At 38.9% G+C, this 18,011-nt stretch overlaps 1 protein-coding gene across 1 annotated transcript in view; it reads right to left on the minus strand.

The window, feature by feature from the left end:
* The window catches only part of LOC104490584 (disrupted in schizophrenia 1 protein-like), a 41,646-nt gene that overhangs the window by 19,864 nt on the left and 3,771 nt on the right, over positions 1-18,011 (minus strand). The window contains exon 2 of the mRNA XM_010132890.1: positions 2,552-2,795. Coding sequence (XP_010131192.1) covers positions 2,552-2,795 — 244 coding nt within the window. The remainder of the gene's footprint in view (positions 1-2,551; positions 2,796-18,011) is intronic.

Consider the following 18,011-nt stretch of genomic DNA (forward strand, 5'->3'; position numbering starts at 1 on the left):
CTTTCCTTCTGCTTTAGTGATTAACACCTCTCTGTAGAAAATCCACAACAGGGAACAGAGGTGACACAGTTGAGAGAATAGCCATTCCAGAAACATGGCAATGACACCAAGCTACTCCTCTCACAGGGACAGCACAGCCTTATTAAATAATATCAAGCCAAGTGTTTTGACAAATACATGCTTTTCTATTAGGTCTTCCCACTTGATGATAAATGGCTATAAAAAGGTTCAGTACTAATGGACGACAGTAAGTTTTTTGATAAAAGACACATGAATGGCTGCGTTGGAGACTAAAAAACACACTCCTACTTTTTTGCCACAAACATTAGATTCTTTTTGAAATAAAAAAAATACAATACCAGGTAACAGCACTTGAATGCTACAGAAGTGGTTTGTCTTTCAACTAAGTCCATGTACAAACCAGGACACATTCTCTCTTGCACTTCAACGCGTTCAAAAACAGAAGTTAGTATGATTTGTAAGTAACGTGTCAGGTTTTTTTGTTTGTTTTTACATTCTGCCTTGTGATGAATTACTAGGAGATGTTAGGGAATGTTACGCTATAGCTCTTCTCTGTAAGGTTAGATATTGCCTGTCATTCCTACTGATATCCTACCTAAAGTTTGGGTAAAATATCTACACCCCACAACATGGAAAAATCCCAGCTCTTGACAGTATAAAAGCAAGTGAACCAACCCTAACTCCAGAAATAGAATATAGTCTGTATGTTGAGGATTTTTATGGTTGCAAGGGGTTGCAGTCATCGCTGATGTGTAACTTTGCCCTAACAGTCAAAGCTGCAGGCTGCACTGAAACAGAGGAAGGCTAGTCAAGTAAGCCGTGATAAAACACAGCTGTGTTACTCAACTCCTAAAAACTGGAAAACAAATGCTCATGCTTGTACCAACAAAACTGCTTCCTTTTTTCTTTCAAGTTTATCAGTCTCAGGATGATTTCTGGATGCAGAAATATCTCCACAGGTCCTTCACGGATGGTCATTTTCATGTTTATATTCACTCATCAGCCTCTAAATGGATTTTGGCACGTTCTCAAAATGGAATTTATTCAGGATACCAGGATAGGCCAGATCCCAAGGCAAAGGCATCTATACCACAAAGTTTAAGCAGATGGATGAAGAGCTGAGGTTTGGGGGATAGTCTAAGTTCCCTCTATGGTTGATAGAGACAGAGAGGAAATTATTAAAAAGCAAGTTCAAGAGGAGGAGCTTAATGGAAGCACTGCAAATATGCCTTCCTCTTACATTAAGCACATGGGGAATCTGTGCCCCATGAGTCCTGCACCTCTCTGCAGAACCAGAAGCCACCTCGCTTCGACTGTCTAGATGTCATTACAGGATAGCAATGCTGATTTCCAGGTAAATAATCTGGACTTGCAGAGGTGAAATAGGTGATCATTCACAGCACAAATCTCAAGAGTACTACAGAGACAGTCATAAAATCCGAAATCCTCCAGAGCTTCCCAGCTGCACTTCTGAGAGGGGACTGCAGCTTTCAATAACCATCAGAACTCCTCGTATTACTTCAGCAGACTCATCAGCAATACAAGGGGAGGGGCGGAATATAAATCAAAGCTGCAGCTGATCATTTCCAATAAAAATGCTCTATACCTGGAGTCAGTCCGTAAACCGCTTTTCCTAGGAAAAGGCTACAAGTACTACTGAAGTCAAATTTACAAACAAAATTTTACTAACGGGAAGAAATTTTACAGTAAGTTAAGGATCTGCTTTCTACTAAGTCTCAGCCAGTATAAATGCAAAATTAGGCATCAGATTTCAATATAATGCACAGTTCAATGGCTCTTAGCATCAGGTGCAATTAAGCAAACTTTTTTTTTGTCAATCAAATTCCAAGGTAATAAAACTGACAATTCCTGTTGGAGCGTCTTTTTGTCACAGGGGTGTTGTTGGATGATGAACCTTTTAAACAGCTGTTTACCTTGGAAATGCAGTTATAAGGTTATTAGGTAGCTGTATATTTTTCAATCAAGGATGGCATTCCAGAGCAGAACACAAAAACTTAAAATAAATTTGTCAAACCTTTTAAACCTTGTGATTTTTTCCCTCCTTTTAGTATTTGTTGGATGCTGGAAGCCTACCAGCATCTGAGCTAGGAAGCTTTTCACCATTTCACTAGGGAAGGAAAACTTTCTCTCTCTCTCCCCACTTCAGCTAACATATATCCAGGCCAACAAGTCAGCAGAACTAACTCATACTGAACCTCAACAGTGAGATGAGGAACAGCTGATGATTTGTGTTAAATACTAAATTCTTTTTCCTTTCAATCCTGATGTACATTCTGTATTTATTGCCTGAATAATTTCCACATTTTAAAAAGGCTGATGGTGAAAGAAAAATGGGTGGAAGGGCTTCTGAGACACTAATAAGCTATTTTATTCACATTTCAGACTGGAGGTTAGATGTTAAGTTCATACTTAACCTGCCCTGCCGACCCGTCACCCAGATTCAACTCTTCCTCTTGAAAGGAAAACCAGCAATGTTGCTTGAAATGCAGCTGTAGAATATTTCAGATACCTCTTTCATCTCGCTGTGTTTGGGGTAGGGAATAGTGCCCCACTCTGTGCCCTTTGGATAGTGACCTTCTTTTCGTTTTTCAGAATCAGATGGGCCATGAGCAGTCATCTCCATCTCATCCATTTGGTTCTCCTCTTCCTCAAAAACATAGCAACTGGTTTCTTTCAGTTGAAACCCTCGGATCAACAGCTGACAGGCCTCCAAGTCAGCTTCCCACACTCTTTGGAGCAGCTGGCTCCCGCAGCTGAAATAAAAGCCAAAAGAAAATAAAACTGCAGGGACAATAGTTGCTATTTCAAGTAACTTTTGGGGTGACTGCTTATTATTAGATAGGAAAATAAAAACAACAAAAACCCAACAGTAGTTCAAATACTTCCACACATATAACACAAGCTATTTCAAACTGAAAAGCAGTAAACTTATGGCCCCATTACAAAGCCGATGCAGTAAAAAAAACCCTTTGTGCTAAGATATTGCTTCCACCTGTACAGCATACATCAGCTACAAGTGACCTGGGACACAAGTCCAGAGGTTTTGCAATCACACTCAGAGCTTCCTTCGTGCTGTCAGATGTACATGCCTGTCATCTTGAAAGCGGTCATGTGTTTTTCTGAATTTGATGTTGTATTGAATTGATTCTGTACTCAATTGTTCTGAATTGATCACGTATGAACAATCACACTACTTACTGCAATAAATCAGCTCTAATTTTTGGAAAATAGGTACAATACATTTCTTGTTAAACTGAAATGTGCTTGCTTCAACTCTGGTGAACCAGATTAAACTATAATAATCTTCCTTCAGTCTTGAACTTTTGAGTGTTATGCTTATCTCTTACTGCGCTTTGGGTTTTTTCTACTTTGTTCTCCCACCAAAGGAAAAACAAAAGTATTAGCAAATTCAAAATACCAAACCTCTTCATCCTTTAATCCATTGAGCATCTCTCAGAGGTGTCCATTTACATTACAAATACTGCTCCTGAGATCCATCCAATGTTTATTTTCACCTGAAGTAAATGGGAATCCTAGGCATAGACAGTTTTTCACAAGACGACACTGAATACTAACATCAGATTGCTTCTAAGAGATGTGATCGCACCTCCATTTAACACATGTTGTCTCTAAGGTACCAGAAGATTAAGATGCCTGCTAAAATACAGCATATCAGTGGCAGAGCCTGGGATGGGACTCAGAAACGCCAGTTCCCTGGGCAATATACACTTCCAGATGGAGTTGAATGCTAAGGTCTAATAACCACAATATTTTTTTCATTCTGCTTTTCAAATTCTATTATTACGATGTAATTGTAAGCAATCATGTGACTAAAGGGAAAATAAATATTTGATTTTACCTTTTCCAACTAAATTAAATACCAGCTTGCTTTTATTCTAAATGAAGGCTAAAGAAGCTGCATTGCTCACAATTAATTCATTAATCTAACAAAGACATGTTTTTAACTCTACAAACTTAACAAGATGCCAAGCTGTAAAATTAACACAGCAATATTTTAAGACTGAGAGAAAAATTAAGCTCCAGAAGCTGAGCTATCTTGATCTGTGCTTAGAGTCAGTATATATGTTTACTGAAGGAAGAACGCAGCATGAGGTCCATAAACTGGTCTCCCCAAGGAATTCAGAGTTGTCACTAATTGGAAAGGAAAAGTTCTTTACTGGATTACACTTCTGCATTCCATCTAGGCAGCATTTCACTTACCAAGCCAGAAAAATAAAATAACTCCCACTGTTTCTCTACCTGACAGTCACATCATCATGGTTACACAGTCAAAACATTTCCCTGCAGATATACATAAGCCCATTTATTTATTTTTTGAAAAAGTTTGTTTGCAGCTATATATGGCTTATTATTAGAAGCTCAGAAAATACACTGGAGACCTAAACTAGAATTTCCAGTGGATAGCTTGTTTTATCTATTCAATTTAATTAAGAGCTCCATTGACAAAACTAGGGCAGAGATAGTGATATATATAGTATTTACAGCGGAGAAGATGAATAGCATACATAAAAGTACAGCATAAGGGTGCCAGGGCTGCTGTTATTTGGCCACGACTCAGCTCACTAGTCTATGCTTTTGATTAGAGTCTAAGTTTCATACCCATTTTATTAACCAGCAATTACTGAACTTACTGCTAATAGCTTCCTTTTATTTTGAAGATGTCTTTGTTTTATCATTGTATCTGTAAAACTAATGTATCTTGAACTAAGATACTTAGATGTTCCAACTGAAATCAGTGAAGGCATATACTTTGAAATTCTGAACATACCTAAGCTCAAAGACTCAGCATACCAAATAATTATTAATAATTATTAAAAATTACGTTGTCCCCAGCATGCAAAAATGTTTAGCTTTTACATCAGGTGTAAAATCAAGCTTAACTGAATCTCAGTTTGGTTTTTTTTGTGTTCAATCCACACAAAGTGCATTTGCAGTCTGGATGAAGCCAAAAATATGTGGAACACAGTGAGATTTTTCAAGTATGCAACTTTACAGAATGCTGGGCTGGATCAGATTTTAAAATTATTCCTACACTTATAAATATTTTATGATGTATCAACCTCTAGGTGTTATATGCCTGTCTGTACATTACTATGGAAGTGGCACATGCAGCAAGTTCAATGGAGGCAGCAGGAACAATTTGCTGGAATCCACAACAAATCACAATCCATTAACCATTTATATAGACCCAGCAACTTCAAGGTGTACCTTAATCACCTACTGATCATGAACTTCCAAGTGCCAGAGTGCTCATGAGTCCAAAGTGCCAGGCTCTGTACAAACACCAAACAGATTACAACCATGGTCCTTTTCTCAGAAAGATTTTTAAGTTTAAAACAAGTAACAAGAGCTAGGATACAGAACTGAAAGTTCAAAGAAACATTGAGACAGCAGTGGACTGAACAGGGCACATTAGTTACAGTACAACAGCTTTATTAGTTACGTCAGTAAATAATTAGTCCAAGCACTGTCAAGCACACTGCGGTAACACAGTGAATGAGAATTTAAAGGACTTGCAGGAGGCCAAGGAAACAGGTCAGCGGATATCTAAGATCTCCATCTCTCAATTAAGAAATTATTTAAGAAAGGGCAAAGATGCTAGTATAAAAAAGTAATGGGCAAGTGATTTATACCAATGCAGCTTAACATCTATAGGCAGAAGTCAGCCTTTTGATGTTAAATAAAAAAAAAAATAAAAGACTGAGTAGGTGGTAAAAGATAGTGAGCAGCCTAGACATTGAATGCTAGTAGGTAAGTTTGATGTGACAGGACAGAGGGAACCAATGGAGAAAACCAAAGTGAAATGATCAGAAACACAGAATTAAAAAACAAAACAAAACACCAAAACTAAGTCATTGCAGTGGCAACAGCACTTTGAACGAATGAGAGTAGGACAAGACTCCTTTTGCCAAGTCACGGCCAAGGAAATGGATGTTCAAGTAAGCAAGATGCAAGACTCAACCCAAGAAATTTTTTAGATGGATGGATAGCTGGGACAGGTCTTATCTCAAAGATACTAGACAGAAATCTACAAAAGCAGGCCTAAGTCGACTTCAAGAATGGCCGAGACGTCCACAGTAACACAAAAGGACGCAGCAGGGAGAATTCTGGATTAGGTCAAGCTGATGATGATGAAAGACCTGTCAGAGAAACAGCTGTTTATGGGCAAGAGGAAAGAAATGCGAACAGACTGGTTTATCCTTGAATTCTTTTAATGAAGTGGCAATTGAAATTGTAATTGCAGAAACCTTTACCAAGTCTTAAGTAGTTTTTTAGGAAACACCACCAGCAACCAGAGAGTACAAGGAAACTAAAGGGTATCTTCAAACTACATGCAGCGTTGGGTGAAATTCATGTTGAGTCATATCCAGCAGGGGTTCTCTCTCTTCCTTGAAGTCCAAAGAACATTACTCCTCTGTCTTTTCACAAGAATCCCAGAAGTACCAGTGGGGGTTAGCTATGTGGCTCTCGGCACAACATTATTCTAAAGCTATTTATAGTGCTAACTGGAACTACAAGAACATGACTTTCCTATTGAGGGCTCTACATACATACAAAAGGCACATTCAGTTCCTGAACATTATAGCCTAAATGAAAACATGCCTGTGTAAAAGTAGTCAAAAAATATTATATTGTTAAAAAAAGCAAAACAAAGTCCCCCAAAATCTCCTCAAAAGCAGATCGGAATCAACATGGGGCAATGCCACTACTTGTCATCATCTCTAGGTTTTACGAATGCCCCTTGGTGAGTTAATTGTTAAAAGTGGTTTATAACACCCTGAAGTCAACACTGTGTGTTGATAGAACACAGAAATTCTGGACTCCGCCTGAACAGCTAAACTTCTCTTTCTTTGGCCTGCGTACTAGAAAGTCATCTTTTCTAAACATCTCGAATCAAAACTTCTTAGTTTTTGCTTCTTGCAAGTCTCCCTAACACTAGAAATCCCTTCATCCAGCCTCAATTTCACAATTCCTTGCATTGTGTCTTTTCTCTCCAATCTCCTCGGGAGCCAAAAATCTCATTAATAGACTTCAGATTGTTCTGATCATGTGGTTTCCCGCAGTGCGGGAGACATTCTTCCTTCTGCCTTATTTCAAAGCTCACTGACCATGCATGTTTGCTCTTCAGACCTATTATTGTACTTCTCCATGTAAAGCCAAGACTTGCTTCCAGAATGCCAGGAGACTCCACGCTCTCTTCTCAGATGACAACCTGCTCTTACACCTACCTTGGAGACTAGCTAGAACTCCTATGCAAAGTCTGAAGCTTGCATTACTTTTCTCTGGCACAAGCAAGCTGCTTCTCTGACCTTACCTTCTCCCTCATAAAAAATACAATAATATCTAAAAACCAACAAGTAGCTGACCTCTTATAAAGTGATGTTTGACCTACTGAAGAATACTCTGGACCCAAACCACAAAAAACCAAGAAAGCAATACTCACAATCCCCACGTAACTTCTACACTCCTACATCTTCAACACCTAAAAACTTCGCTCTGGACTGACAGAATTTTCTGATATCTAAACCTTATGAGCTACAGACGAGTCCTCTGCACAACAGCCCAGGAGACATCCAGCACACCCAGACAGAGCATGATAGTGCAGCACAGAGATGTGGATGCTACTTTCACACAGCTGGAAGAAAGGGTCATAGCAGTGACTCTGCTTTCTACAGCATCCCAGGAGCAGAGGTGAATGTGGAGAAGGGGATAGATTTGAGCAAACAGGTGAGCAGAGCCCTCAATGTAGTGGCTACGGCATCATCCCCTCCTCTGCTCAGGGATGTAGCAGAGCAGAGTATACCTGAAGATGCAGTAGGCAGAGTACCTGGAGCCAGTTCTCCTGCGTCTTTGTTCAGTGGTCTAACCTCTATGATATTGCTAGGTAACACCTACCATGGTCTTTTAAGTTATGTTTGGATTAGGAGTTATCACTTGTTGGCTTTATGAGCAAAAAGAAGAGCAACAATTCAATTTCCCTCCTTGCGCACATCTGCCAAATTTCAAGCAAGTCCTAGTGGAGTACCCCAAATATGAGCAGACACTTGCTTGTCTGAGATTTTTAACACTGTAGACAACATAGACCTGTTATAAAAAAAAAAAAAACAACTTACAAAATGGAACGTAAGTGTAACGAAACTTTTAGAAGGAAAAATGCCATACTGGAATGGAATCAATCAAACACCGCCCAATCTCCTTCAGACTGGTGCTGCCTGCTGTACAGGCCTTGCTTCTTTCATGTATCTCCTTGCCTTTGTCTGAACTTTCACTCCAGGGTCAGTGTATTTCTGCAGGTCTGGCTGCAAGGACAAAGTCCACAGGTCTTTATACTCCTTCTGGTTGGAAAGTTAACTCTTTTTCTCTCTGTCTCTATTTTCTCCCCCACTTGTGTCATTACCTAACAGGCAACATTGTGATTTTCTTACTTGTGGTAGCTCCAGGTAGTATTTTTAGATAAAGATCCTATGGAAGACCATGCACACAATAAGTGTATGCTGCACTATAGAATTAACTAGCTGAGAACATCTAAATTGCATGTTATGTTTACATGTTTATGTTCTATTTGTAAACCATTTTAATTGTATTGTTTTATAATTGTGTGGAGGACTTCACAGTATGTGAAGATGGTTGGATAGATGTGAAGATGCACATATATGAAGGCAATAAGCCTTCTTAACTTGTATAAATACTTTCAATATAATGGTAGTGACATTGAAGCAAAAATCAATGTACTGTGAAACTGTTATATATCTCACAGTGCTTCAAAATGAGGGACAAAATGCACAAATGTGCACACCAAATTGTCAAAACAGGGTAAACAAAGAGGGGCGGTGAGTGTAGGCAGTTTCCTACTCCGGATTTGTAGCTGAATGATTTCTATCAGCTGCTGAGACACATTATTGAGAATACAGCCTTAAGTGCAGACGGCAAGACAAACCATGCATTAGAAGGGAGGGCTGGAAGCAAGCCACTGCCCATTGCAAGTGGGACCAGAGATTCCTTCCAGAATTCAATTTTTCTCTCGAATTCCATAGATTTTGATTTAATGAAGCACTATGTTTTACAGCAGTAACTGTATGTTAATAAAGTCATGAAACAGATGTAAGTTGTACCCTCTCCCATAAATTCCACTTTCACTCACTCCAAAGAAAAGCTAAATTATATGTGATGTACCAAAATATTTCTCACATGAAGAATCATTACATTCTTACATCAATATTTAAAATCAGTATAGATGCAAAATGAGGTTAACACTACCAATTTTATAAATCGTATAATTTTTTTAAAAGTGAATAAATACATTCTATTATGATGGATGAATTCTAAGATGCCTAAGGAATTTTCTCAGACCTTTTAAATGATATTAACTTGAACTGACTTCATAAAAATTTCTTACTATTAAGACATTCAGAATTTTCCATAGAAAGAGGCTGTCATTAACAAATAAGAAATAATATTCATGTAAATATATATGGTCCCTTTAAAGCAATCTCAGTAAACAGAAAAACATAAATATCTGACAGTATTTTCTGCCAAATGTTTAAAAAAATTAAGCTACACTCATTATCCTCAAATTCTTCCACTCAGTAAAACATTACCTGCTATCCAGGATACTGAAGGATTAGAATCTAAACTTGAATCTGAAACCAATACGCTAAGAACCATGACACCTTCCCCTTTCCCACAGAAAAACATCTGATATCAACACCTTAAGGACAGAACTACCCCCTCATATTTTATGTGAAATGTACATATTTAGTGGCGGCTGCTTATTTCCTGAAAGGCCTCTTCAAAACAAAGAGGAAAAACTGGTTTTCTAATGGTTAAAACCAATAATGGACATTTGATTAGTGTTATTAGAAAACAGGATGCCACACAATACCAAGCAATATTTTTGTCATTTTCTCTTCAATCCTCCAGCCACTTATATTAGCCGGCACTAAACTTTATAATCATGGACTGTCATCTTTCTATCAATATTCAATGTCACTGTGTTATACTTCAATTATCTCCACTGGAAGCACAAAATGACGGACTGTTGCAGCTGATGGTTTTCACTCTGATTCTTAATGCAAGGTGGATGCTGGAATAGAATCGACAAGTTGAATGCAGGAAATTAAATGAAGGGAAGAAGGAAGTCACCTTGTAGTAAGAATTTACTGCTCAATACTGTCCTTACATTTACTGTACAGTTTAGTTTTACTATATTACCTAATCTATAATGTAAAAATTTATACTACCTGCTTTCAGGGCTTTTTATTTTTCTTTTTAAAAAAGAATAGAGTAATGATCCTCTGCCCCTACATCCACTGAAACATCTATTATAAATAATCTATTCTGAGAGTAAAATACTTAACTTAGATAGATGAGGAGAAAGCTACCAGGGAATTCTTCTTATTAAGCAGTCCGCATAAAGCCAGCTTCTCACCCCCTGTTTATCATTCCCCTCATTCATAATCTGATAAAGCACCTTCAAGTTTAGTACTAACTCTGGTAACTCAGTCTGCATCCTGCTTGCCTTTGGCTCCTGCAATAACAGCAAAGCCACAAAATGCCATTAAACAGTTGGGTTGGGTTTTGGTTTGTGTTTTGCTTTGTTTAGGGTTTGTTGTCTTTTAACTGAATGGGAATTGCTGGAATGAAGTATTTTTTCTGCACTATTTAATGTTTGATCCCAAATCATATTTAAAGGAGAGGCATGAATTAGGCTCTGATTTTGGAAAACACGCGTCTCGGGATGTATGTATTCACCTAAGCTCTGTTCCAACAGTTGAGCTGCTGCACAGGCTGCTGTTGAAGCTTTCATGAGCTTGAACCCCCACAAAGGATCCAAGGACTTCCACTGAAACCGAAGCAATTCAGCAGTTTTCAAAGTCACAACCAGTTCTAATCCAAGAAAACACGTTTGTTTCTAAAAGTATGCCACAGGAAGAAAACACAGCACTTGCATTGAGGCCACATTCTCAGCTGCCACAAATCCGCACTGCTGCAATAGCAGCGATGGCTATTTATACCATGAGAAGAATGGGTTCTTATCACAAAGCAGTTAGAAAAATGAGCCTAATCTCTTATCGTTTATTACAGTCTTGGACCACAAGCGTTAGGAAGCGTATAGAAGAAATTCACAACTCTCCTATCATTTTTATTCAACTCAGTTCTCTGATACAATATTCAACAGCTCATAATGTATTTCCCTCTCTGAAAGGGTAGCAGATTTAGAATTGCAGTGTCAAGTGAGTTTGGGAATGTGAATCATCCTGTGTCCTACTGACTGAGCAGGAATTAAGTATACAAAACAATTAAAAACAACAGAACAAAGAAAAGCCCTTTTAGAAGAGACACAATTGGGAGAGATGATATATTATCATCATGTGCGAATGTACCTTGAAATTCACTCTTTGTAACCAGGAAGACACACCTGAAAAAATGAGTGCGTTGGCCAAATGCTGATGTCAACAGCCACATGCTTACGGAGTTCCTCTGAAACATCCGGGGGCATGATAGTACCCACTGTAGCTGCAAGGTCATATAAGGTCAGGAGCCAAATCCTATTCTGGCTCAAAAAGAGCACGCGAAAAAGGGCAGGGTCTCCCTCTTTGGACCCTGTTTGCTACAACAAACCCTGCGCTGCTGCTGACAGCATACTTTAAATTGCTGGGGCCTGCATGTCTTCCCAAACTGGCAGAGTATGTTCCCAGCATCAAGTACATTATGTAAATAATGCTGCCAAATGCTAGGGAAAAGACTGTCCCAGTTGCATGCAGGATAGAGATATCCTACATCCTTATGCTCAGGTTATGCAAGTGGTGATACTTTATTTATTTTCTCCTTGTTTAATTATCATGATGCTTGTATCTAACTGGCTAGCCAGGACCTTGTGCAAAATCAGCCAGAGGACAGGAGGATTTAGCAGCACTGCTGGACAGCAGGCAGATGATGTCAGACATCCACCCTCATCTTTCTTGATTGCTCTACATTCATTACTACTCTTGATGGCAACCCTGCTCAAGAGAGATAACAAAGCTTCCAAGAAATGCAAAATCTAGTTTCAAATCTTGTCTTCAGACAAGAAAACCAGCAGCAGTAGAAAAATGCACATCCACCTCTGAACAATTTTCTTGCCAAGTTCAGAAGAGATCAGGTCTTTCTCATTATGCATATTCACCTACACGCAGCAGCCAAGGGGGCCTGGTAAAAGCACAGAATTTTAATGCCATGGACACAGGGGTGACAAAGAGCTTTGCACATCCCTCCCTCCCGTCACATAGTCATATCTCCACAAATAAGATAGGTTGAGGTTTGCAAAAAAACAGCTCACACAGAAGACAACAGCAGGGCAAAGCCAGGCAAGGCACAGGTGATGCTGATGGGCAAAGAGTAGCACTTTGAAGAGTTTGATGATGCACTCATCTTTCTCTCAATTAAAACAAAAAAAAGGCTGGGAAAAGTCCAACAAAATTACTGGATTCTTCTGCTTAATTTTTCAGTTGTCTCTTTATCAATTTATCAAACTCAACCCTTATTTTTTCAGTGGCTCTCACCTGACAATATGCTCTTACTAAACATCTGCAAGTAACGCCAGCACCTACTGTTGCACATTTTCTCCATTATCTGTATGGGATGATGAAACCACTGCCCTTTAGCTTGAGAGAGTATCTGAACGTAACTTCACAGCAGCTATAGCATGCTGCAAATGCATCCTTGTTTTGATGGTCTTGGACCTTATCTTCAAAAACCTCATCTCTGAAAATCCTGGGATTAAGCCAGTGGCTGGACATTCTTTCTGAAGCACAATGGAGCTGTGACATAGAAATCTCTCACAGCCAAAACATTTTTGCATCTACAAGAAAAACTACACAGGCTTCCGGGTCAAAAAGTCATGCAACCCATTCTCAGGCAAGAGGAAGCCAGTAGGACTGATGTCAGTCACGTTAAACATTCAGCATTCACAAAATGGGATACTCTGTATTCACATGAATCACTGATCAACAAAACAACAAAAAAAACCCCTATGAATTTCAAACTCTTAATAAAATTCATGTATTTCAATCAAATGGAAAGAGATGAGAAGACAGGGCATTGAAAACAAAAAAAAAAAAAAAAAAAAAAAAAAAAAAAAAAAAAAAAAAAAAAGGAAAACATTACTTCTGCTCCAAAACAGGGAAATCTCAACACACCAGAGCAGCAAAGTGATGTAGAGTTACTTATTCTTGATGAGGCAAGAGTTCACAGCAGAGAGGACTACCATGACATTAATGAGTTTCAGCGAAGTGTTGAACCCTAGCTTTGCAGGCATGACTGACCAGCGCCAGAACAATGCAGCGTAAGAAAACGCACACAGAATAAGAAAAGATCATTACAAAATACACAGTTAGTAACCAGCTAGAGAAGCTGTGGACTTTCAGCACATTTTCTTTTTAAGCAAGGGCAATACTTAATGTTTTCAGAAGGGGAGACACAGCCTGCCCTCTGATGATTTTTGCTATGCTAAGTATAAAATGAATGGAAGACGAAGAGCCTGGGGGAAGGGGGGGAGGCAGGCAAGCTTTTCCATGAATGAGCAGCAAAATCCCTTGTCACCTTCTCTTTGCCAATGCTGCACGATAACTACTGAAGTTAATTCACTGACTTCAAAAAAGCCCTAGACTGGATGAAACCTGAATTAATATGGACAGAGAGTTACCAAAGGCTGTGTAACCATGTGCTTTGCTTTTACTAAAGCTTTAAGTGACACTTGCCCCAAATCTGACCTTTTTTTTTTTGTCTAAAAAAGATCTAGTGATGAGATTAGATTTTAAAAGAACAGAGTTTTCTTATACTTCTCAGAAAACAGTACAGTCATATGTAACAATTCCCTACCTCCCAATTAAAAAGGAAAAAAAATAAATCAATATTTGTGACCCAGCATCCCTGAGCAGGCTAAATGCAAAAAAAAAAAAAGAAAAAAAAAGAAAGAAAAAAAACCCCACACCAATTGCCACGCTTGTAATTCTTGTACCCTTCTTCACTTACTACCATCTCATACGAAGCCAAACAATCCTTAAAAAATGTTCAGGGCACAAGACATACCAAATACAGACTGGTGCAATACTCACTCTCTATTAGGACTTAAAGTGGAAAAGTAAATTTTGTGTTACATTTCAGTCCCTCAGACAACTGCTGGACCGAAAAACCTTCCCATTGCAACCCTCTCGTTCTGCAAAAACTTCCCTCCACACCTTCAGCCAGCAGATGGTTTATAACAAAGTCCTCCTCTCCTTGCAGCATGCATTCATTTTATTACTGAAGTCTCAGAAGATCCCTGCTACTGCCACAAAAGACGTGGGGGTTCCACCAATGCAATTATACTGCACCTTGTGAAGGCCACACACCAAAGCAACAGGAGGGGTTGGGTTTTGGTTTTTTTTTTAATATTTTCTCTCCTGGTGGAAGAAGCAGATTGCATTCTTTGCCATCCTCCGTTTTTACTGCTCATGCAACATGCATTTCATCTATGGATGGGTACGAGTACAAGTCAGCTGGTGCTGACAGACACAAATTACAGGTTGGGAACCAAGAGTTGCATCCTGGCACAAGGCATGAGTTTGTCTGTCAAAGGATCTCCACTAGCACATTGCACCAGATCACCCTGAAGACGAAATGTGCATTATGCTGCAGAGACAAGCTCTAATCTGTTGCACTTCCAGAGAGATTCAGTTTCCACCTCCTGTGGGCATTAGCTACGCTTTCCGCACCCAGAAACAAAAGGAACAGCAAAAATTCTCCCCTTTCCTCCAGACTCAGTTAATGTAGGCTAATCCGTGTCCATGAAACGATACCATCAAATTGGTTTTGAGGTTATTTAAATTTACTTAGAGCTTCCCAGATACTATGTCAGGATGCTGCAGAGATTTTCAAATATATTGCAAGTGGTTATGAAGACAATAAGAACAATAATTTAATGAGAGCCTGCACTGTGGTCATGCGGTCTTAAAATATCTTGAAAAATAATCTGCTGTGTTTTAAAGGTCAGAATAGGTTTTCTGTGAATCAAGTGCTTTCTTATATTCCTACCACCCAAATTCTCTCCCAATATACAGAGTGGAGATACACAAAAATAGATGCACCAAGCAGTAAAGTTGGAAACAAAAGAAGGTAGAGGATAAAATTTACAAAGTGGAAATGAGACAAGTGGAAGAAAGGGAGATGGAGAAGACAGAACATAGGAAAGACCAGGAGAAAAATCGGAAAGTCCCCTTTCTAAGAATGTTAATGACAAGACAGAGCAATTAAAGAACAGCGAAGAAGTATAAAAACATTCAAAGCAGAGGTGGGGGGGAGGGGAAGAAATGGAGTAAGAAAGGATAATTGAGTTTTTCTTGTTAATTGGATTCACCATTGTGAAAATTAAATTTCCAAAACTATTAAAAAAAGAGGATGTATCTACTAAATAAGGTTGGGCCGATACACCAAACAAAAGAAACCACCTGTAATTTATTAACAAGCACGCTCAGCAGTTGGCTTTTCATTATTCACAGCTCCTTTTATTCATGAATATTTTTATTTTGGACAAGTAAACTTCCCTCACTATAACAGTACCAAAACTAAAGATTGGTGGGATCTTGCCAATTTTCCCCTTCTCTATAGAAATCTATTTTAAATGTTATTTTTGTTTCCAAATTTCTGTGATCTTGTTACCAGTTACACAGCTGAAGTGATAATGCTTCAGTTCATGATATCATGAATGGTTGGACTCGATGATCTTACAGGTCTCTTCCAACCAGATGATTCTATGATTGTTTGATTCCACAGCAAAGTAAGTGCTATGACATAAACTGCTCTTAACAGGCTGGAAAAGAATGTCAGTAAAACATGAGCTTTTAAGAAACAATAACCCCATTTTCATGACAGTCTCTATCACGTAGACTGAAGAATAAGGAAACTGAAACAAAGGAAATGTATTGTTCACCACAAGGAGAACTGATTCTCCAAAGTAAAGTGTTTTGTCACCCCATGTAGGTTTGGTGACACTGCAATGCTTTTTTGACATTACTGAAACCAGACAAAGTTGTTGTTGGTGATGGTTGAAGGCCTTTGGGGAACCCATAATGATAAAGCTACACAGTATGTTCAAAAGAGACTCTTTAAAGAACAGCAAGCCACGGCCGAGACAGCATGCCTTCGGATGTCACAGAAGTGTGCAAAAATTTCTTCCAGTTTTGCAAATCCGATAATTAATTTGCTTTCAGTATCATCAACTTCTAACCATGTCCCTGATTTTCACTATTTAAGATAATCGCACTGGGCCTAGTGTGGCAGCTGTTGCAAGGGTAGGCAACACAAGTGATTTCACTGCCATCAAAGAGCATTTTTTTTTCAGGGATGTGAGGATCGTCCATAAGTAACAGCTTGCAGTGATGGGCAAACAACACATTTTGGGAAAATTACCCCTACATATAATTAATGCTATGGTAAAAAAAAAAACATCCCACTCAGGAACAGTGGAGAAGTTGTAACCAGATGAAAGAGCTCTGTATCCGCAAGGACTCACAGCACACCTCTGATGTGCTCTAAGACCATCTTAGGCCAGCTTTAAGACCATCGGTGGTATGAAACACTGTCCCTTCAGTGTGCCATGCTTTTTCGAGCATTCATACCAAGCTCTGCTCTCCAGAAACTTAGTATGTTATAAAGGAGACTCAAAACACATGGTATGTTAATGAACAAGATTAATAATAAGGGAAGAGAGTAACTGTTTTAAGACTGTTCATTTTCACATAAACCGGAATGCTATCAGATAGCAATTAAGCCTGACTTGTCCTCTTATGGCATGGGACCCTCAGGACATGGGACATCTTGTCTGAAGGGATAAAGCTCAGTGAAGATGACATGTTCAAATGCATTAAAAAGTGCCTGCATGAGGAAACCACAAGTTTATGGTACAGAATACACACATGCACCAGCAGTCTGACATATTTGTTCTGAACTAGTCAAGTGACATTTGATTGAAACTTTTAAAAAAATAATCACGGATGTACGAGATCGGGTAAAACACACCTTGGACTTCACTACTACTTCATGAATGCAAGATGTTCTAATCATACAGCATGTCCCTTACACCTCAGTGAATAAGGAGCCGTGCAGATCAACAGACCTTACGTCAGAGTATGACTCCACTATGTTTTCTGTACTGTGCATCCATGAGTTAATATGAGAACAAGCATTGTTGAACAGAAAACGAACCAAGACAAACAGTGAAAGACACTCAGTTAAAGAAGAAAGGTTTCACATACATTTGCAAAGTTACCAGGTGCAACGACAGCAAAGCACAATCACTGCAATATGACATCTTTGTAGCAGACATATTAATCCATTGCCCCATTCTTGCAGAATAACACAGAAAATAGCTCAATAAAACACCTTCGTGTAATTGTCACCAGTTATTCTTGAACAATATTATTCCCCCAAAATAACTTCATGATTCCTATCTGGGAGTTAGAAAACGCCTTCAAAAAGCCCCGTCTTTGTGATGAATGGAAGTCACAGCATAATCTTTTGAGGCCTGGAGAACAGTACAATCACATTAAATTCCCTCAGCTCAAAAAAGTCATCTTTACATCAGCTGGCACAAAAAAAAATTGTTTTGAGCCTGAGGCGGTTATGATAAGGGATTTAGAAGCCATCACTGTGTGGGCCATGAGATGCAAAGGAATGAATCCATCACTACCATATAAAGTGTCTGCTGCACATAATTTCTGAGCTAATGTTCTCACAGCTGTGTATGACTTCAACCAACTGGGAAGAAGAAAGGGACTAAATGAGTCATTAGAAGGATCTAGTATTTGTTTAACCTGCATTTTACACTCCTGCAGCATAACTGTTGGTAAGCAAAATAATATTAGATCATTACCCAGCAAAGGATGGAGCTGTGTGGAAGTGCAGTAGAAAACATATTCTTGGGGGCAGGT

The sequence above is a fragment of the Buceros rhinoceros genome, unplaced genomic scaffold (assembly GCF_000710305.1).
Source record: "Buceros rhinoceros silvestris isolate BGI_N320 unplaced genomic scaffold, ASM71030v1 scaffold10110, whole genome shotgun sequence".
NCBI classification, from domain to species: Eukaryota; Metazoa; Chordata; class Aves; order Bucerotiformes; family Bucerotidae; genus Buceros; species Buceros rhinoceros.